This window comes from Musa acuminata, chromosome BXJ1-5, assembly GCF_036884655.1.
Source record: "Musa acuminata AAA Group cultivar baxijiao chromosome BXJ1-5, Cavendish_Baxijiao_AAA, whole genome shotgun sequence".
Classification (NCBI taxonomy): Eukaryota; Viridiplantae; Streptophyta; class Magnoliopsida; order Zingiberales; family Musaceae; genus Musa; species Musa acuminata.
In genome coordinates, this window is record NC_088331.1 from 12,356,390 (window position 1) to 12,372,242 (window position 15,853).

Here is a 15,853-nt window from a genome sequence, read left to right on the forward strand (position 1 = left end):
ATATAACACCTGCTAAATCTTCTAGCTCCAAGATTGCATGATGATAAAACTTGATACTATGTTTTTCATGCAAAGAGTAGAACCAATATCACACACAAACACTTGATTGTAGTACTTCTCCTTTTTGTTGATGACAAAGGGGGAGAAGTATGTTAATGACATGACATGTGATGCATAAGTTTATGCATAAGTTCATGTTGACGTGTTGCAAGTATTCATGATGAATATTGCAATGACTTGAATTCAGTTTGAATTCAAGGTTCTATCAACATGGCATATTGATAGGGGGAGTTTGTTTAAACTCCGGGAGTTAAGTTTAACTCCGTCATCAAGTGGTTGTCATCATCAAAAAGGGGGAGATTGTTGAATCTCGTATTTTGATGATGAAACTACTTGATATATGTTTATGATTTAATCTGCGTTTTGAGTGACGCAGGATGCTTCGATCAGGATGAGACAATTAAAGCAGGAAAATCATGTTGTGCCGAAGGAACATGTCAGAAGATTGGACGTCGGGCCGGTGGATCGGTCGACATATCGACAGAAGGCTTCGGGCCGTGGACTCGGGCATCGGGCCAAGAAGAGCGAGTATTGTGCCAAGGATATCGGAGTTGCGGAGTCAACTGGCCGATTGGGCAATAGGCTGCAGGAGAGGACGATGCGCCGAAGAATCGGACGAAGCGTCGAGGGACGAATGACATGTCGGACAACTTGGTTAATTGCTTAGGATTAATTGTCTCGATCGAAGTTTTGTTTTGTTGTGCAGGATTAACTACGATAAGAGTAAGACAAGCAGCAGGTGTTGCGCCGGAGTCAAGATCATGATCACGTTGGGAGTTCGAGAGTTCGACGGAAGTTCGGACGGTCGTCGGAGGTTCAGCGAGAACAGATCCGAGAAGTCCAGAAGCTTGCCAAGCGAAGCTCGTCGGAACTCGCCAAGTGGATCGTCGCAAAGTCCAGGAGTATGCCGGATGTCCGCAGAAGGATCACCGAGGGTTTATCGGATGATCGACGAAAGTTGGCCGGAAACTCGCCGGAAGAAGCGATTGACGCATCGGAGCAAAGCTGCAGAAGTTGTCTTAGAGTTAATCGTAGTTAGCATGATGATTAAGCATAAAAATGGGAGGTGATCCCATTAGCTTAATCTTGGGGCAATTGGGCCCCTGAAAAGATTCAAATTGGGCCGAATGGAGCGAACCATTCGGACCCTGATTGCACCAGGAGGTGCAACCGCCCCAGCCAGGAGGTGCAACCGCCAGGGCTGCGAGGCTGGGAGGTGCAACCGCCCCAGCCAAGAGGTGCAACCGCCCAGAGCTCAGTCTTCGAGCTAGACTGGGCGGTGCAACCTCCTCTGTCAAGAGGTAGCACCGCCAGAGCTCAAGTTTCGAGCTCTGCCAGGCGATGCAACCACCGAGCTCAGTCTTCGAGCTCTGGCAGAGAGGTGCATCAGCCTGAGCTCAGTCTCGAGCTCTGCCAGGTGATGCAACCACCAAGCTCAGTCTTCGAGCTCTGGCGGAGAGGTGCATCAGCCTGAGCTCAGTTTTGAGCTCTGCCAGGTGATGCAACCACCGAGCTCAGATTTCGAGCTCTGCCAGGTGATGCAACCACCGAGCTCAGTCTTCAAGCTCTGCCAGGTGATGCAACCATCGAGCTCAGTCTTCGAGCTCTGGCAGAGAGGAGCAATCGCCTGAGCTCAGTCTTCGAGCTCTGCCAGGCGGTGCCACCTCTCCAGTCAAGAGGTGCAACCGCCTGATCCCAGAATTCTGGGATTTGATCGATTTGATCGTTTTGAGCTCGAATTTTGAATTGGGTTGGGGCCTATAAATACCCCACCCATTCAGCACTGAAAAGATACAGACCTACACCGAAATCTTGATCTTTTCTGTGATTCTAAGAGCTCAAAAGTGTTGTAAAGCCTTTAAGTCTCCTCCTTCTGTTCTTCAAGTTTTCAGTTGTAAAGTGAGGAGAGAAAGGTCTGTAAAGGTTGTCTCCTGAGCCTGTCAAAAGGAGAGAAATTGTAAAAGGGCAGTTTGGCCTTCGCCTATTGAAGGAAGGCCCCTAGTTGACGTCGGCAACCTCGTCGGTGGAGGAAGCCAAAAGTGGAGTAGGTCAAGGCTGACCGAACCACTCTAAATCTCTGGTTTGCGTTTATTTTCGAGCACTTTATCATTACTGCAAACCTCCTTCATTACTACTGCTCTCTGCGCCTTCACGAACAAGTTCTAAGTGCTGTTCTTCCGAATCTGCATTCAGACGTAAATTCGTATTTTCATACATTACAGTTTACGTTTACGTTTGATTCTGCAGAACTGTCTTCCGTGCTTTTACGAACAAGCTTCTTTACAGTTTACACTTACATTTTGATCCTATTGATAACTGCAAACTGTCCTCTACAGTTTTACGAACGAGTTTCAACATTTAGACGTAAAACTGCATTCAGACGTAAATCGGCTTTCCTCGCTCAATCATCAGATCTCAGTTCACGTCTTGATTTCAACTGCATACTGCCTTCTGCGAGTATACAAACAAGTTTCAAAGTTTAGACGTAAATCTGCGTCTAGACGTAAAACTGCGTTTAGACGTAAATCTGCGTTTAGACGTAAATCTGAGTTTAGACGTAAATCTGAGTTTAGACGTAAATCTGCGTTTAGACGTAAAACTGCGTTTAGACGTAAATCTGCGTTTAGACGTAAATCTGCGTTTAGACGTAAATCTGCGTTTAGACGTAAAACTGCGTTTAGACGTAAATCTGAGTTTAGACGTAAACTGCGCTTAGACGCAAAACTGCGCTTAGACGCAATCTGCGCTTAGACGCAAACTGCACTTAGATACAAACTGAGAATTTGCTTTTGCATCATAATAGTTTTTGAACGAACGCAGCTTTTGGTTTTTAATCGCTGTAAGATTTCCGCTGCACTAATTCACCCCCCCCTCTTAGTGCTCTCGATCCTAACAACATCCACTTGCGAGGCCCCTCTTCGATGAGGCTCCCACCTTCCACTAGCAAATCTCTTGAAAGGGAAGGGTAAATAACCCTCTTACAACTTTTACAAGCGGTTCACTCTCTTACATATTTTCAGCAAGAAAGAAGGAGGTGAACACTAGCAAATTGAAAACAAGAAAGGCAAAGACTCTTCTAAGACTTTTCTCTCAATCACTTGCTGCTCAAAGAGTTGTGTTCTCAGCTGAGACTTGAGGGGTATTTATAGGCCTCAAGAGGATTCAAATTTGGGCTCCAAAAATTTGAATTCTCTTATGTTCCCGATGCTGGCGGTGGCACCGCCCAGCCAAGCGGTGGCACCGCCCAGCCCAGGAGGTGTCACCGCCCAGCTCTCGGGTGCTGGGCGGTGCCACCGCCTAGCCTAGGCGGTGCCACCGCTTAGGCCAAATCAACTCACTGGTTGGGCTCCAAACTTGGCCCAAACCAGTCCGAACTCGGGCCCAATTAGCCCCTACTTGGTTTATAGGATTAACACCTAATCCTAACCCTAATTAATATGCTAACTACGAATTTAAAGATATTTTCTAAGCAATTACAAAGTCCGTAAGTCAAGACTTCTTTTGGCGAGCTTCCGACGAACTTCCGACGGTCTTCCGATAAACTCTCGGAAACCATTATGCGGACTCCCAGTAAGCTCCTAGACTTCACGATTTGATCTTGGCGAGTTCCAACGAGATTCTTCGGCAAGCTCCGATCTTTCTCGGCGAGCTCCGCGAACTTCCAACGAACCTTCTGGCGAGCTTCCGAAAAACCCTTCGGCAAGCTCCCTACTCATTCTCGGCTAGTTCCGGCAGCATTCCCGACGAACCTTCGGACTTCCGTCGAACTCTTGAACTCGCAATGAATCCTTCGTGCTTGACTTCGACACTTTGTTTTGCTTTATGTCTTCGTCGTTATCGTAGTTAATCCTGCACACACAAGCAAAAACTCTACTCCGATCTAGACAATTATTATAAAGCGAATTGACATTCTATTGCTCGGCACGTCATTGGTTGGCGCTTCGTCCGATTCTTCGGCGCATCGTCCTCTCTTGCGGCTTGTTGCCCAATCGGCGGTTGACCTCCGCAACGCCAATATCCTTGGCGCAATTCCACTCTTGGCCCGATGCCCGACGTCCGAAGCCTTCTGCCATCCAATATCCTAACGTGATCTCCTCCGGCACAACGTCAATTCCTCCTACCTTAATTGTCTAATCCTGATCGAGTAGACCTGCATAACTCAAAATGCAGTTAAACATAAATATAATTATCAATTGGTTTCATCATCAAAATACGAGATTCAACAAATTTGACTATAGAGGAAGTGCTATTTCTTATACTTAATTATTTTTATAAAACGAATATTTAATATTTTTCATAAGTTCATATATTATTATTATTATTATTTTTTTTTGCTGTTCTTTTGATACATGTACTTTGTTTAATCCACAATTTAAAGCTGATATTAACTAAGTACAGGACACTAGTACTCACTCCCTTTGTGTCAGGAGAAATATTCATAATATGAAGGTTGAAAGAGAATGAAGTAAATAGTCGTCCGTCGCTAAATACCGAATGAATTAGATGAAATTGGATTTGACACCTAAGCTAATAAGTTTAAATTTTTGGATATATTAAATTTGATATATGTTGACCTGGCAGTTTGATTTAGATTCTTCATCATCAATTTCAATATGATATTAGAGTCATGGTTTAAATAAAATATGTCAAAAAAATTAAAAAAATATATATTAGCCAATTATAAAAAAGAAAATATGTTTAAATTATAGTTTAATCTATCCATACAATTAAATAATAGTGGTATTGAGAAAATATTCATGTGTAAGGTGAGGAGTATCTACTTTTAAAAATAAGAAAAAGATGTTAAGAGAAATATTCATGTATCAGATGAGGAAAGAAAGAGACTAATCAAAGTCAGATTATATATATTATAGTTAAAATTATACATATCAAGTTCATATGGTAGCTTAAGAAACTTATACTTCCAAATCGAATGGTATTGAATTTGATCTATATTCGCCCTTTCAACACTGTACCAGAGCCTCTTGTGTGGCTGACCTATGCTCTCATCTTTTATCACCCAAAAGAGGGGAAGCCAAAGAATAAGGAGAACGAACACAAACGAATGGATAAATGGAAGTTGTTGCAGGCCAACACCCATCAGATTTAACAAAACACTCCCTTGTTTGTCATCAATCCCACCTCCTGAACTCCCTGAGAACGGATAACACAACCACGGAGTTGTACTACGTGGCAGCCCCACCTCGAGGCTCTCCTCCAATACGAAGCCACACAACGCCGGTTCTCCGATTCGCAACCCCCAACGAGTGGCGCCTGTTCACTTCATCTCTATCTACCATATCCAAACCAACGGTCCACTTCTCCTCCCAATTATTTATAGCAAAAGAAGACGAGAATTCCCAGAACAGGAGTAGTTTGATCTATCAGCTGGTTGATCTGATCCATGGCCACCACCACCACCACCAGCGCCACCTGCGGCCTCACCTCTCGAGCTCTCCTCGACCCCAAGGCAGCCTCGAGCCAGCTTCGGCCGCACTTCGTCCGCCTCCCGACGCTGCCTCCTCCACGACCGACCGCTTCATGGAGCCACCGGAAAACTGCTTCTCACAGTAAATCCGCTATCCTTGTTTGAAGATTACTCAACTGTAACCTGCATTGCGTCCACCAAAGTCATCGAATGCTGATATAGCTTCCTTACAGTGTCAAGGAGTGTCATCGCCATGGCCACCGGAGAAACCCCAGCTGAAGTATCAAGTGAGCTTCCTGAGGTTATGAAGACCATAAAAGATGCGGTCTGGATTACATCCCCTTGTGTTGTGTTTGTTTGAGATCGAGGAGATTCGTATGTGATGTAGCCTCTCTAAGATGTCAGCTGACTCTTCTGATGGACAGTGGGACAAGCTTGATGACAAGTACGCAGTGGCTTCCCTTGTGCTTGTGGGATTGGTAGCGCTATGGACGACAACCGGCATGATCTCGGTAATTAATGGCCTACCAACTACAAGCATAGAATTAGGCATCATGTCATCATATTTGATATGACTTTGAATCGATGCAGGCAATTGATAGGCTGCCCATAGTTCCTGGTGTTCTTGAACTTGTAGGAATTGGTTATACAGTGGTAAGTTCTTCTGCATCACCCTGCGAATATTCTTACTGATACCAGTGACTGAGAGAGAATTTGACAGTTTCTTCACTAACATTGTTGATCAAATATGTTAACAATGTCAAGTTGTTTTTGATATCTATACAGTGGTTCGTATACTACAATCTGGTCTTCGAGCCTGACAGGTACTCTCAAACCCTACTTCCTAATTCAGTTCTTCTTTAAGATGACTGGCTTACTTACCTTGTGACTGATCATGTAATGCATGACTGATGGTGAAATTGAGACATCATTACTTTGGAAATAATACTTTCCTGATATCTGCTGACAATCTGATTGGTAACATCATTCAACTTTGATGAATTTGTTCTGTGTTCCTTCCTCTGTTTCTCTGTAAATATAGCCCTAGGAAAATTGTGTAAAGGAGATAGAAAGCTTCCTAGATTCTTCCTTACTGGCTACTTGTACTGCATCATAATGTATTGTGATTCAATCTTTTCACATTCTTGCTTTGATCATTGTAAAAGTCATATGTTGGCCTTTAAATGGACAAATTTTGTTATTGTTGTGATGTCCCAGGAATTCAACCAGGATCTTTATAGATTAACATAATATGCCCTTCAGATCTGATTAATATTTGTGTAATGATCATTGAGATGTTTGTATTTGTTAGGAGTGGAACATTTGATTCGGGAAAGTTAAGATTTGGTAAATGTGTTTCAGGGAAGCTTTGATAGAAAAGATCAAGGGCACCTACAGCGACATCATTGGGAGCCGCAGCTGATTTGAGTGTAATCACTAGAAGATCCCTGATGAGATTAATCCTCACTGCATGAGAACAGCTACTTCCTAGGATCTATTGGAATAAGATTCTCATGTTTGTGATATGTATCTAGGAATTCAAAATTTCTTGGCGAGGTTATGAATCTGTTGACATCTCTGTAGTATGTTATGGTTACTTCAAGCTCTTGCTTCATTTTGCTGCCTTTTCTTTTCTAGTCTGTGACAAGTGGTTGTATGGTCACCATTGATTCATCCTCACCGCTGTGATATGCGTGACGCACATGCTTGTAGCTTCCGAGCACATTGTAAGTGAGGTCGCTTCTTCCATTGTTTACGTTAAGCGAAGCAAGAAGAGAAGAATTCCGTTGTCAGAAACAATTTACATGTGATTTGGGAAGATGGTTGCCAACACGTGGACAACATCTCACCTCCTTCCTCAGCTCAATCATCCCACCCCCAATTTAGTTCAAGCTTCCTTAGCAGGTGAAGACATAGGTCGAAAACACGTACAACTAAGCTCAAACTGGGATAGGTTGGGAAGCGCCTCACACCTAGAAATATTAGAAGCCATCCTCTCACTCTTCACTGATGCTATGTTGTAGAGACAAGTTGGGTTTCATCTGGACATAAATAAGCTAGCATTAAAGTTACCCTGATTCGTACTCTCGCGAAACTAAGCCATGATCACCAACTCCCATAGCGTATAATATGATGCCACCGCTCGTGGCGATGCATATGACAGGCTGCTCATCACTAGAAGTGCAGCGTACTCCAAATAACCTATAAAAGATTCACAGATATCGACATTCTTCAACCCCCTTTCGAAGTACAGCCACCTTGCAGAGGATGCGGCATAGTGATCTCCAGTTTTGTGATTTGTTCTTGGTATCATAAGCTCCACTCGTCCTTCCGAGCGCCAAGTTGCATTTGTTTTGCTTATCTTTTCGTCGAGAGACGAGCTCGGTGGTTCGGGCGCTTGTGGGCATCAATGCTGTCGACTTCCCAAGCAGTCAACCTGCCCCAGTTGCCTCCCGTAAACGACATCACCGGAGATGCTTTCGATAAGTCTTCGGCGTAGTTCTTCCCGGTAGGTGTCTTCGAGATGGCTCAGTGAACAGCGGCGGAATCATCCCCGGCTTGTACTGCCAGTTACTCTCTCATGTCATGGCTCGGTGCCCTGAAGCTGTTCACCAAAATGTCTCTCCGAGAGGATAAAAAGAGTGCTTTGTCATTATTAAGAACTGTACAACAAACATTCTTTTGAGAGCCAACCCGAACTTGTATAAAGTATATATGGGGAAATATACAGGTTTATGTATACATGCAGATGTGTATTTGAGTCGGATCGCGTCAAATCGGATCGGATGATGCTGATCCATATCCGAATACGACATCCGGGTTGATCAGACCCGGTCCGACTTGAGCTCCACTCCCTCGAAGTGGAGGTAAACGAATTCGGGTGCGGATCACTAGCGGACTCTAGGCCCGACCGACACGTGCGCCCGGTGCCACTCCCGAGCCGAGCGCGGCTCCGCTGCCTGCGTCGGAACAGCCTACAGCGAAGCCCTACCCGGGTCGCGAATGGGTCCCACAGCAACATAGATGGCAAAAAGAGGGAGGGAGAGATTCCGGACGGGAACCACGGAGCACAACTTCCACCCGTTGGTACCTACTCTGGGCTCCACGAGACATTGTGCGACTGTTTTCGTCCTGTACCCTACCGTTCTCTCGACGGCCGATCTACACCATTCTCGAACTCTTCCCCATCCAAGATTTTAAAAGAGAGGCCGACCTCCGACATGCCATCCCCCCCGCCTCGCACCCGCGCACCCAGAAGGCCTCGTCTTCCTCCCCTCCCCCTTCCCCTTGCCCCGCTCTCCGCCTCCCGACGCTCCCCCCACTTCTCTCTTCCCCCATCGTACGGATCCTTCTCCCCCTCAGCCTACAAAACTCCACCGTTCTCCCCAAAATGGTCCATACCACATCTCCGCTTCTCCCTCTCCCATGTCTCCCCTCCCCCTCTTCCTCCTCTCCCTCCTCGCCCTCGCCTCCCCTTCTCCCTCCCCCTCTCCCTCCGCCTCCGCCTCCGCCACCAAGGCGACCATCCCCAAAAGCTGCGGCGAGAGCTGCGGCGGCCTCTCTATCCCCTTCCCCTTCCACCTCAACGCCTCCTGTGGCCCATCCGTCCCGGCCTTCCGCCTCGCCTGCTCCGCCAACGACTCCACCCTCCGCCTCTCCCTCCCTCCCACCTCCGACCTCCGCGTTGTCGCCTTCCTCCCCTCGGGCTCCCTCCTCCTCGACTACTCCTCTCCCGCCGCCGCCTGCGATCGCTGGTACGCCGACGTCAACCGCTCCTTCGGCCTTGACAGCAGTCACTTCTTCGCCGTTACTGCAGACAACCTCCTCCGTCTTTACGACTGCGAGGACTCCTCCATCTGCCGGGCGGGATGCGACCGCATCGGCCCCCTCGCCGGCGACACCGGTTGCGAGGGCAACCGTACCGACTTCGGCTGCTGCTACCCGCTGTCGGATGGGAGCGTGTGGAAGGTGGGGAACAGGTTCTCCGTGTTCGCCGGGTTTGGGTGCCGGGGGTTCTCGAGCTGGGCGGTGATGAGGTACGCGTCCGGGGATGGGACGGCGACCGTGGAGAGGGGGATCGAGGTCGAGTGGGCGGTGCCGAGGGGTTACGGCAACGGGACAGAGTGTGCCGAGGGGGCGGTGGTGGTGAACGCCACCGCGGTGCGCCAGGGAGTGAGATGTGCTTGTGCGCCCGGCTTGGTTGGGGATGGCTTTGCGGGAGGAGCCGGATGCTTCAAACGTGAGTCCTTGACCTGAAAATTAGTACTTTCTACTTCTCCTTCAACTAAACTAAGAAAAAAAACTTGCATTTGTGCATTTTTAAGTGCTTTAGAACTCTAGATCTGGTATTTTCTCTTCTGTGATCTTTTAAAGGTGGCTTAGTTTGAATAGATTGTATTAGAATGGTCTATTCATTAGTATTTACTTCGTACATTATCTCATATGTGAATTTGTCAAAGCCCAAATTTTCATTTTTGGTTTCTTACAGAAGTTTGAGGGCTTAGCACGTTTAGTTCTTCATAAAAACTATATTTCGACCATATTAGTTCAATCTTCTTGTCTAACTGTTTCATCTCTCTTAGTGGTTATCAGAATTATTTTTTTGCTGATGATCCATGGGCTTTCACTTCTTTGAGTTGAATATGGCTTTCACTTCATATTTTCCATTTATGGGTTTTTACATGGACGATGCTACACAAAACAAGAAAATGAAGTCCAAGACATCAATAAATGAGGAACAAAACCATCATTGTTCGTGTTGGTCTAAGCAAAGCTGGTGTAGCACATCTTATTTCCTAATTTTCTACTAAAGACTCTACTAATGACTACTGACTGAATTAGTTTGTGGGATCAGTTACTACCAATGGCTCAAGTCTCTCTCCTAGTTGGTACTTGATAGGACAAAGTAAAAGGCTTTTCAAGTGCTATCAAACCATATTGATGTTTTCTTAATCATTTCTCATTATAAAATTTTGCCACTTATCATCAAATATTAAGTCTCTTATTCTTTCATTAAAAAAAATACTAGTTTTTGACTGGTGGAACCTTTTCTTAGAAAAAAAGGGGAAATTGGCCTATACAACTCTGTAATTATTTAAAAAGATAAATGATTACTTCTGTTACTAGGTCTAGCTTTTCACATATTTTTGATGTTCATAGAGTTGATTGTTTTGTGTTCTCACATGTGGACACTGTTTTAATCTCCTGTGTAAAACTTGCTACATTCACTAGATATATGAGACTTGGATAGGATTACAAAGGTCACAACTTCCGTTAATTTTGTACTTTACAGCTTGTGGCAATGATGCACAAGTAGAGAATGATAGAGCCTGCTGCAAGGGGATCTTTTGCAAGAAAAGGGTGGTTGTTATTGCTGGTACATGTTCATTGTCAATTTGTCATTCTTGTCTTTTTGCTATATATTCGATGTAGCTTTACATTTTATGCTGAATTGCTCCTGTATTTCTATTTTTTCGTCAAACTTATCGAATCAATTTATGTCCATTTTGACAAGTCACCATAAATAGTTGCATAGCCTCACATGAAAACCAGATATTGATGCATGAATGTCTAATTCTTCAAGGGAGAACCAGCATGCATTAACATATGGAAACAGTACTAAAAGAATTAACTACTGATATCTATACTACAGTGGATCACAGACCATTTACAGGGTGTTTTATAAAGGTGTCTTAATCTTGCCTTATGTATGTTTCTCATCACTGACTTATTTATAAAGTTAATATATAGTCATGATGTTGCTGCTAGAGGTTTGAACTTTGAACATTTTTAAATATAACTATGTCAATGTGTCTGTTGCAAAATAGAAATTAACAAACTAGTAAATAGTTTAGATTGAGAAGTGGTTTCTAGTACATTCATTACTTCTAGAAGAGGGACTTCTGCTGTATAACTAGTTAAAAGTTACTTTTGTTGTAGTAAAAGAACTAAACACACAGTCTTATATGTATCTTGAGTAGTTATGGATTTATTCTTCAGCAAAGCTCCACATGGATCCTAAGTTTTTATATTCACATTTTTAAAAATTTCTTAAAATATAGTAAGATAGCTACTAACCAAAATCCAAAAATAAATCTATCAATAGTCTATCATAATATTAGTTCCCTTGAAGAGTCCAACTTGTTATTAAAGTATGATTTACCACTTATTTTTAAAATCAAAAGTTTTCCGATATGATAGGCATTTTATCAAATACACATACTTCAAATAGCATCCTGATTTGTATCAGATATGTAGTAGTTATTGATATTTATAAGATACTAGGATTTATGTCCTTCGTATTAGTCAAGGTATCCAAAACTTGATGCTTTTTGGATGAAATATGTCACACTTCAAGGATACTTCTTGGAAGAACATTTTTCTTTTGGATCTTGGTCTTTTGATTATGGACAAGATTTAGGTATATTGCTTGGTGCCATTTGTTGTGTATACCTTATCTATCTTGTCTTTTAATTTGATGTATCACCATATCTATATCATGTTTCTCTTAAGAATTATAACATTCATGCAAATTTTAGAATGTATGTGTGCTTAGTCATATCTGAGTATATTGGTCTAAATTTGGACACGAGACAAATTAAATATCTGAATAGCTCAAATTTATAAGATAGTTATTGCAATTGATGATTCTGCATATACATGGTTCACTAATTTGTTATAAAAGAAAATTGTGGCCAGGGATTCCTATGGATTTTATATTGCAATCTTAATGAACTTTTTCTTTGTTCTTGTTTAACTTATGTTGGTTTTGAAGGTAGAATCTTCCAGGGTGCATATCTTCATTTATTTCTTTGAAAGAATGTCAGCTACTAATTTTGTGATACCTGAGAAAACTAGAGCATGAGCATCTTTCCTTTCTTTGATATCAATCTTTCTATTTTTTAATTCCATATTTTTATAATTAATTTTCCTGCAGGTGTACTTCTTTCTGTATTTATTCTACTCATGACAGCCGCGTTATGCTTTTGCTTAAGAAGACCTATCAAGGAGAACATGTCAGATCTTGACCCAGCCTGCCTTCCCAAGATTATTGGAAAGGCATGTAACGCACGACAATTCACATACAAAGAGTTGAATGAAGCTACAAAAGGGTTTGAAGAAGAACACAAGCTTGTTGTTGACATTGTTGATGGAACAGTTCATTCGGGAAAACTAGGTGATGGCACCCTTGTGGCTATCCAGAAATTAAAATGCCGGAGCAAAAAGAACCTCAGGAAAATCTTGCATAGGGCAGAGCTTTTATCTCGTAGTTCACATGGAAATATTGCCCGGATTATTGGATTTTGTTTTGAGTCAGATAATACACTACTCATAGTACATGAGCATTTTTCGAATGGGACACTCGAAGAACACTTGCAGCATGAAAGAGGCAATGGTCTTAGTTGGTACCTGAGAATCAATATTGCTTCTGAAATTGCAAGTGCTCTTGCATATCTGCAGTATGAAATATCAACTCCTAGCTACATTGAAGATCTGAAGACCAGTGACATACTTTTGGACATTTATTATTCTGCTAAAATTGCTGGTTTCAAGTTCCTGAAATCTGGACTTGTCAATGGATCCTGTTCATATGTAGTCTCCCGTGACACTGATGTCGTTTATGACTTTGGTCTTATACTATTGGAACTGATTATGGGTTCAAAGCCTGGAAATATTTCAGAGGTTGTCTTACCTAAGATAGATGGCAGGAAGTTTCATGAAATTCTGGATCCATATCTTAGATTTGATGATCATCTGCCGCCACAGCGTGAGCAGTTGGAAAAGGTCGTAGGTGTTGTTGTACAGTGCTTATCAAGTAAGGAAAATGGTGGACCTTGTATGGTTGATATTGTGAAGGAGCTGATATGTATTTTGAAAGACAATATGGGCAGCAGTAGCAGAGTAGAGCCTGCATTGGAGGTGACATTTTCAAACTCGAGCCTCCTGCAAATGGTATCCATGTCTCCTGATAGCATGCATGCTTCTCTTTGCCAGAATGCCAACTAGCACCATATGGAAGAAGTTGCAAAGTTAAGGTACACTTTCTTTTTTTATCAAAACCAAGAAAGCCTAGTTCATCTGAAATGTGTCTTCATCTCAAGGGACTAAAGCATGTTTGACTGGAGATAACCTTTTAATTTGTATTAAGTTTATGTAACAATGATGATGAAAACTGTAGTTGCCATTTTGTGGTTAGTCTTAAATTGGCATCTGTATTTTTTTTTTCTCTTAACTTCAACGATGCACCGGCTTTGACACTGGGACTAGGAGCCGATTTCTATTGCTTTCTTGTTACCTTGTTTTTCTCCTTGGCTTAGTTTGTTCAGTTTTCCTTTTTTATTTAATTAAAATTCATTTACTAGGCAGAAGCTTCTTTCTCACTAGTTGGTAAACATTCTGTTCTCAGTTTCTTGGTACTTTATTCCTAGAATGTCGTTAGCCTTATTCTAATGCAGACTTACAATAGTGTATCTGAATTATTTCAAGTTACAGAATGCTTAACAGGGGTGATAACTGGTTCAGTGATTGCAAACAGCCCGAACCAGAAAACCAATCTTTCAGTATTCCAACTTTTGCCAAATGGATAAGCTATATTCAATTTGATCTAAGGTCTGTTTATGCCATTTTATGGGTTTCTTGACATCACACAATAAAGAAAATTGTGCTGAAGCCTAAAAGTAGTCTGTTCTCAATCAACTGCATATTTAAGAACAATTGGAAAATTAATTCTTTGTTAAGGTTCAACTGAAACATGTTACATTACTGGGGATGGCAAATAAACTAAATGCTCCTTTATGGCTTGTATTTGGCTGATTAGGTGTGCATTATATGTAAATGAGTTGATTTTAGGTTTGCAATTGGAGTCAAGGCTTGAGCATGACCCTATTTAAGGTCAAAAAGTTCACAAATGACTAAATATGGTACCGATATGAAATTGAAACTGTGCACATATCTTGTCATATGGCCAAAACCTTTCTCTGAATCACTGAACGTACACTATAATTAATTATTGAATGTACACTATAATCAAGTTCTATAAAAAAAAAATAACTTTGATTGTTCGATTGTTCTTCCAGCTCCGACTGTACATTATAATTAATTTTCAAAAGTTAGAATCTAATTTATCACTTATTCGATTGTTCTTTCAGCTCCCACCCATCACATGTTCCTTCATTTAAGCATTTTTTATCAATATATTGTCTTTTTTTCTAATTTATCACATGTTCCTTCATTTAAGCATTTTTTATCACGTACACTATAATGTCTTTTTTTTCATATATTTTATATATAATTTCATAGGTCGTTAGTAATTTTATGAGTTTTATGTGAAAAATGACTTTACGTTTTTTTTATTCTTGAATTATGGTTACCCTTGAATTCTAATTCTTTGGAAGTGACCTAAGAATCTTATTTGATAGAACATGATTAGAAAAAATGTACAAAGAATTTTTCATCCATTAACAATATTTGAGAATCGGTAAACAGATCATCAATTGATTTTTTTGTTATCATCATAAAATATTTAAAATAATACTAAGTAAACTTATGCCTTCATAGATAATTCTATGTCAAATATCAAAGGTAGTTTCACATGTAAAAACCTGATCAAATTCATTTCGATCTAAAGTACAATACAAAATATTTATTTTTTTTAAAATCATTCAATTTATCTAAAGATTTTATAATTTTTAAAAATTAAATTTAATAATATTTTATAAATCATAATCTATAAAATTAATAAAATTCTTATTTGTGTTTTTCAATATGTATAATCCTTTTTGATTTTTTGAAAATATTATTGATTTTTTTAGTATTAATCCAAATGAGATAACCTTTCTATGATAACAATAGTTAGGATTGTTATCATAACAATACCGATATCATAAGGAGGGATTAAATTAGCAATATTATAAATAAAAAAAATAAAATTTTGATACTATTGAAAGATAATTTAATCAAGAAATAAATATGAGTAAGAAAATAAGTAAAGATAGAGTGACAAACTAATTTTATAGTGATTTGGTCTTCTTGATCTATTCTTTTTCGTACGCTTTCACAACTAATCTTGCTTCAACGGGTAAAAAACAACAACCTTTTATAACTTTCTCATTTTCAAGGTTTTAGAATCTCATATCTTCTAAGTTTAGTAACTCAATTAAAAACTTAAAAAGGTAGAATTCAGGTAAAGCTTTAAGAGAGGATTTCAACACTTAAAAGTCCAAGAATTATTTCTCTCCATTCAATAAAGTGGGGTATTTATAGACCCTAAAGAACATCAAAATATGAAGCAAATCATGAAAAATATCCAAAATCAATGGTATTTGTGGTTTTACCATTATACCAGGTGATACTATCATTGACACT

At 41.1% G+C, this 15,853-nt stretch overlaps 2 protein-coding genes across 2 annotated transcripts; both read left to right on the top strand.

Annotated features, from left to right (window-relative positions):
• The first annotated feature begins 5,405 nt into the window (after positions 1-5,405).
• LOC135673820 (protein CURVATURE THYLAKOID 1B, chloroplastic-like) lies at positions 5,406-7,103 on the top strand. The gene is made up of 6 exons (XM_065183153.1): positions 5,406-5,630; positions 5,722-5,813; positions 5,914-6,000; positions 6,080-6,142; positions 6,275-6,312; positions 6,851-7,103. The coding sequence occupies exons 1-6, from the start codon at positions 5,465-5,467 to the stop codon at positions 6,909-6,911; spliced, it is 507 nt and encodes a 168-aa protein (XP_065039225.1). The 5' UTR covers positions 5,406-5,464; the 3' UTR covers positions 6,912-7,103.
• Positions 7,104-8,770: 1,667 nt separating this feature from the next.
• On the top strand, positions 8,771-13,677 carry LOC103973156 (probably inactive receptor-like protein kinase At2g46850). Its single transcript, XM_009387646.3, has 3 exons — positions 8,771-9,728; positions 10,782-10,865; positions 12,426-13,677. Exons 1-3 carry the CDS (start codon positions 8,915-8,917, stop codon positions 13,493-13,495), a joined length of 1,968 nt encoding a protein of 655 aa, XP_009385921.2. The 5' UTR covers positions 8,771-8,914; the 3' UTR covers positions 13,496-13,677.
• Positions 13,678-15,853: the final 2,176 nt, after the last annotated feature.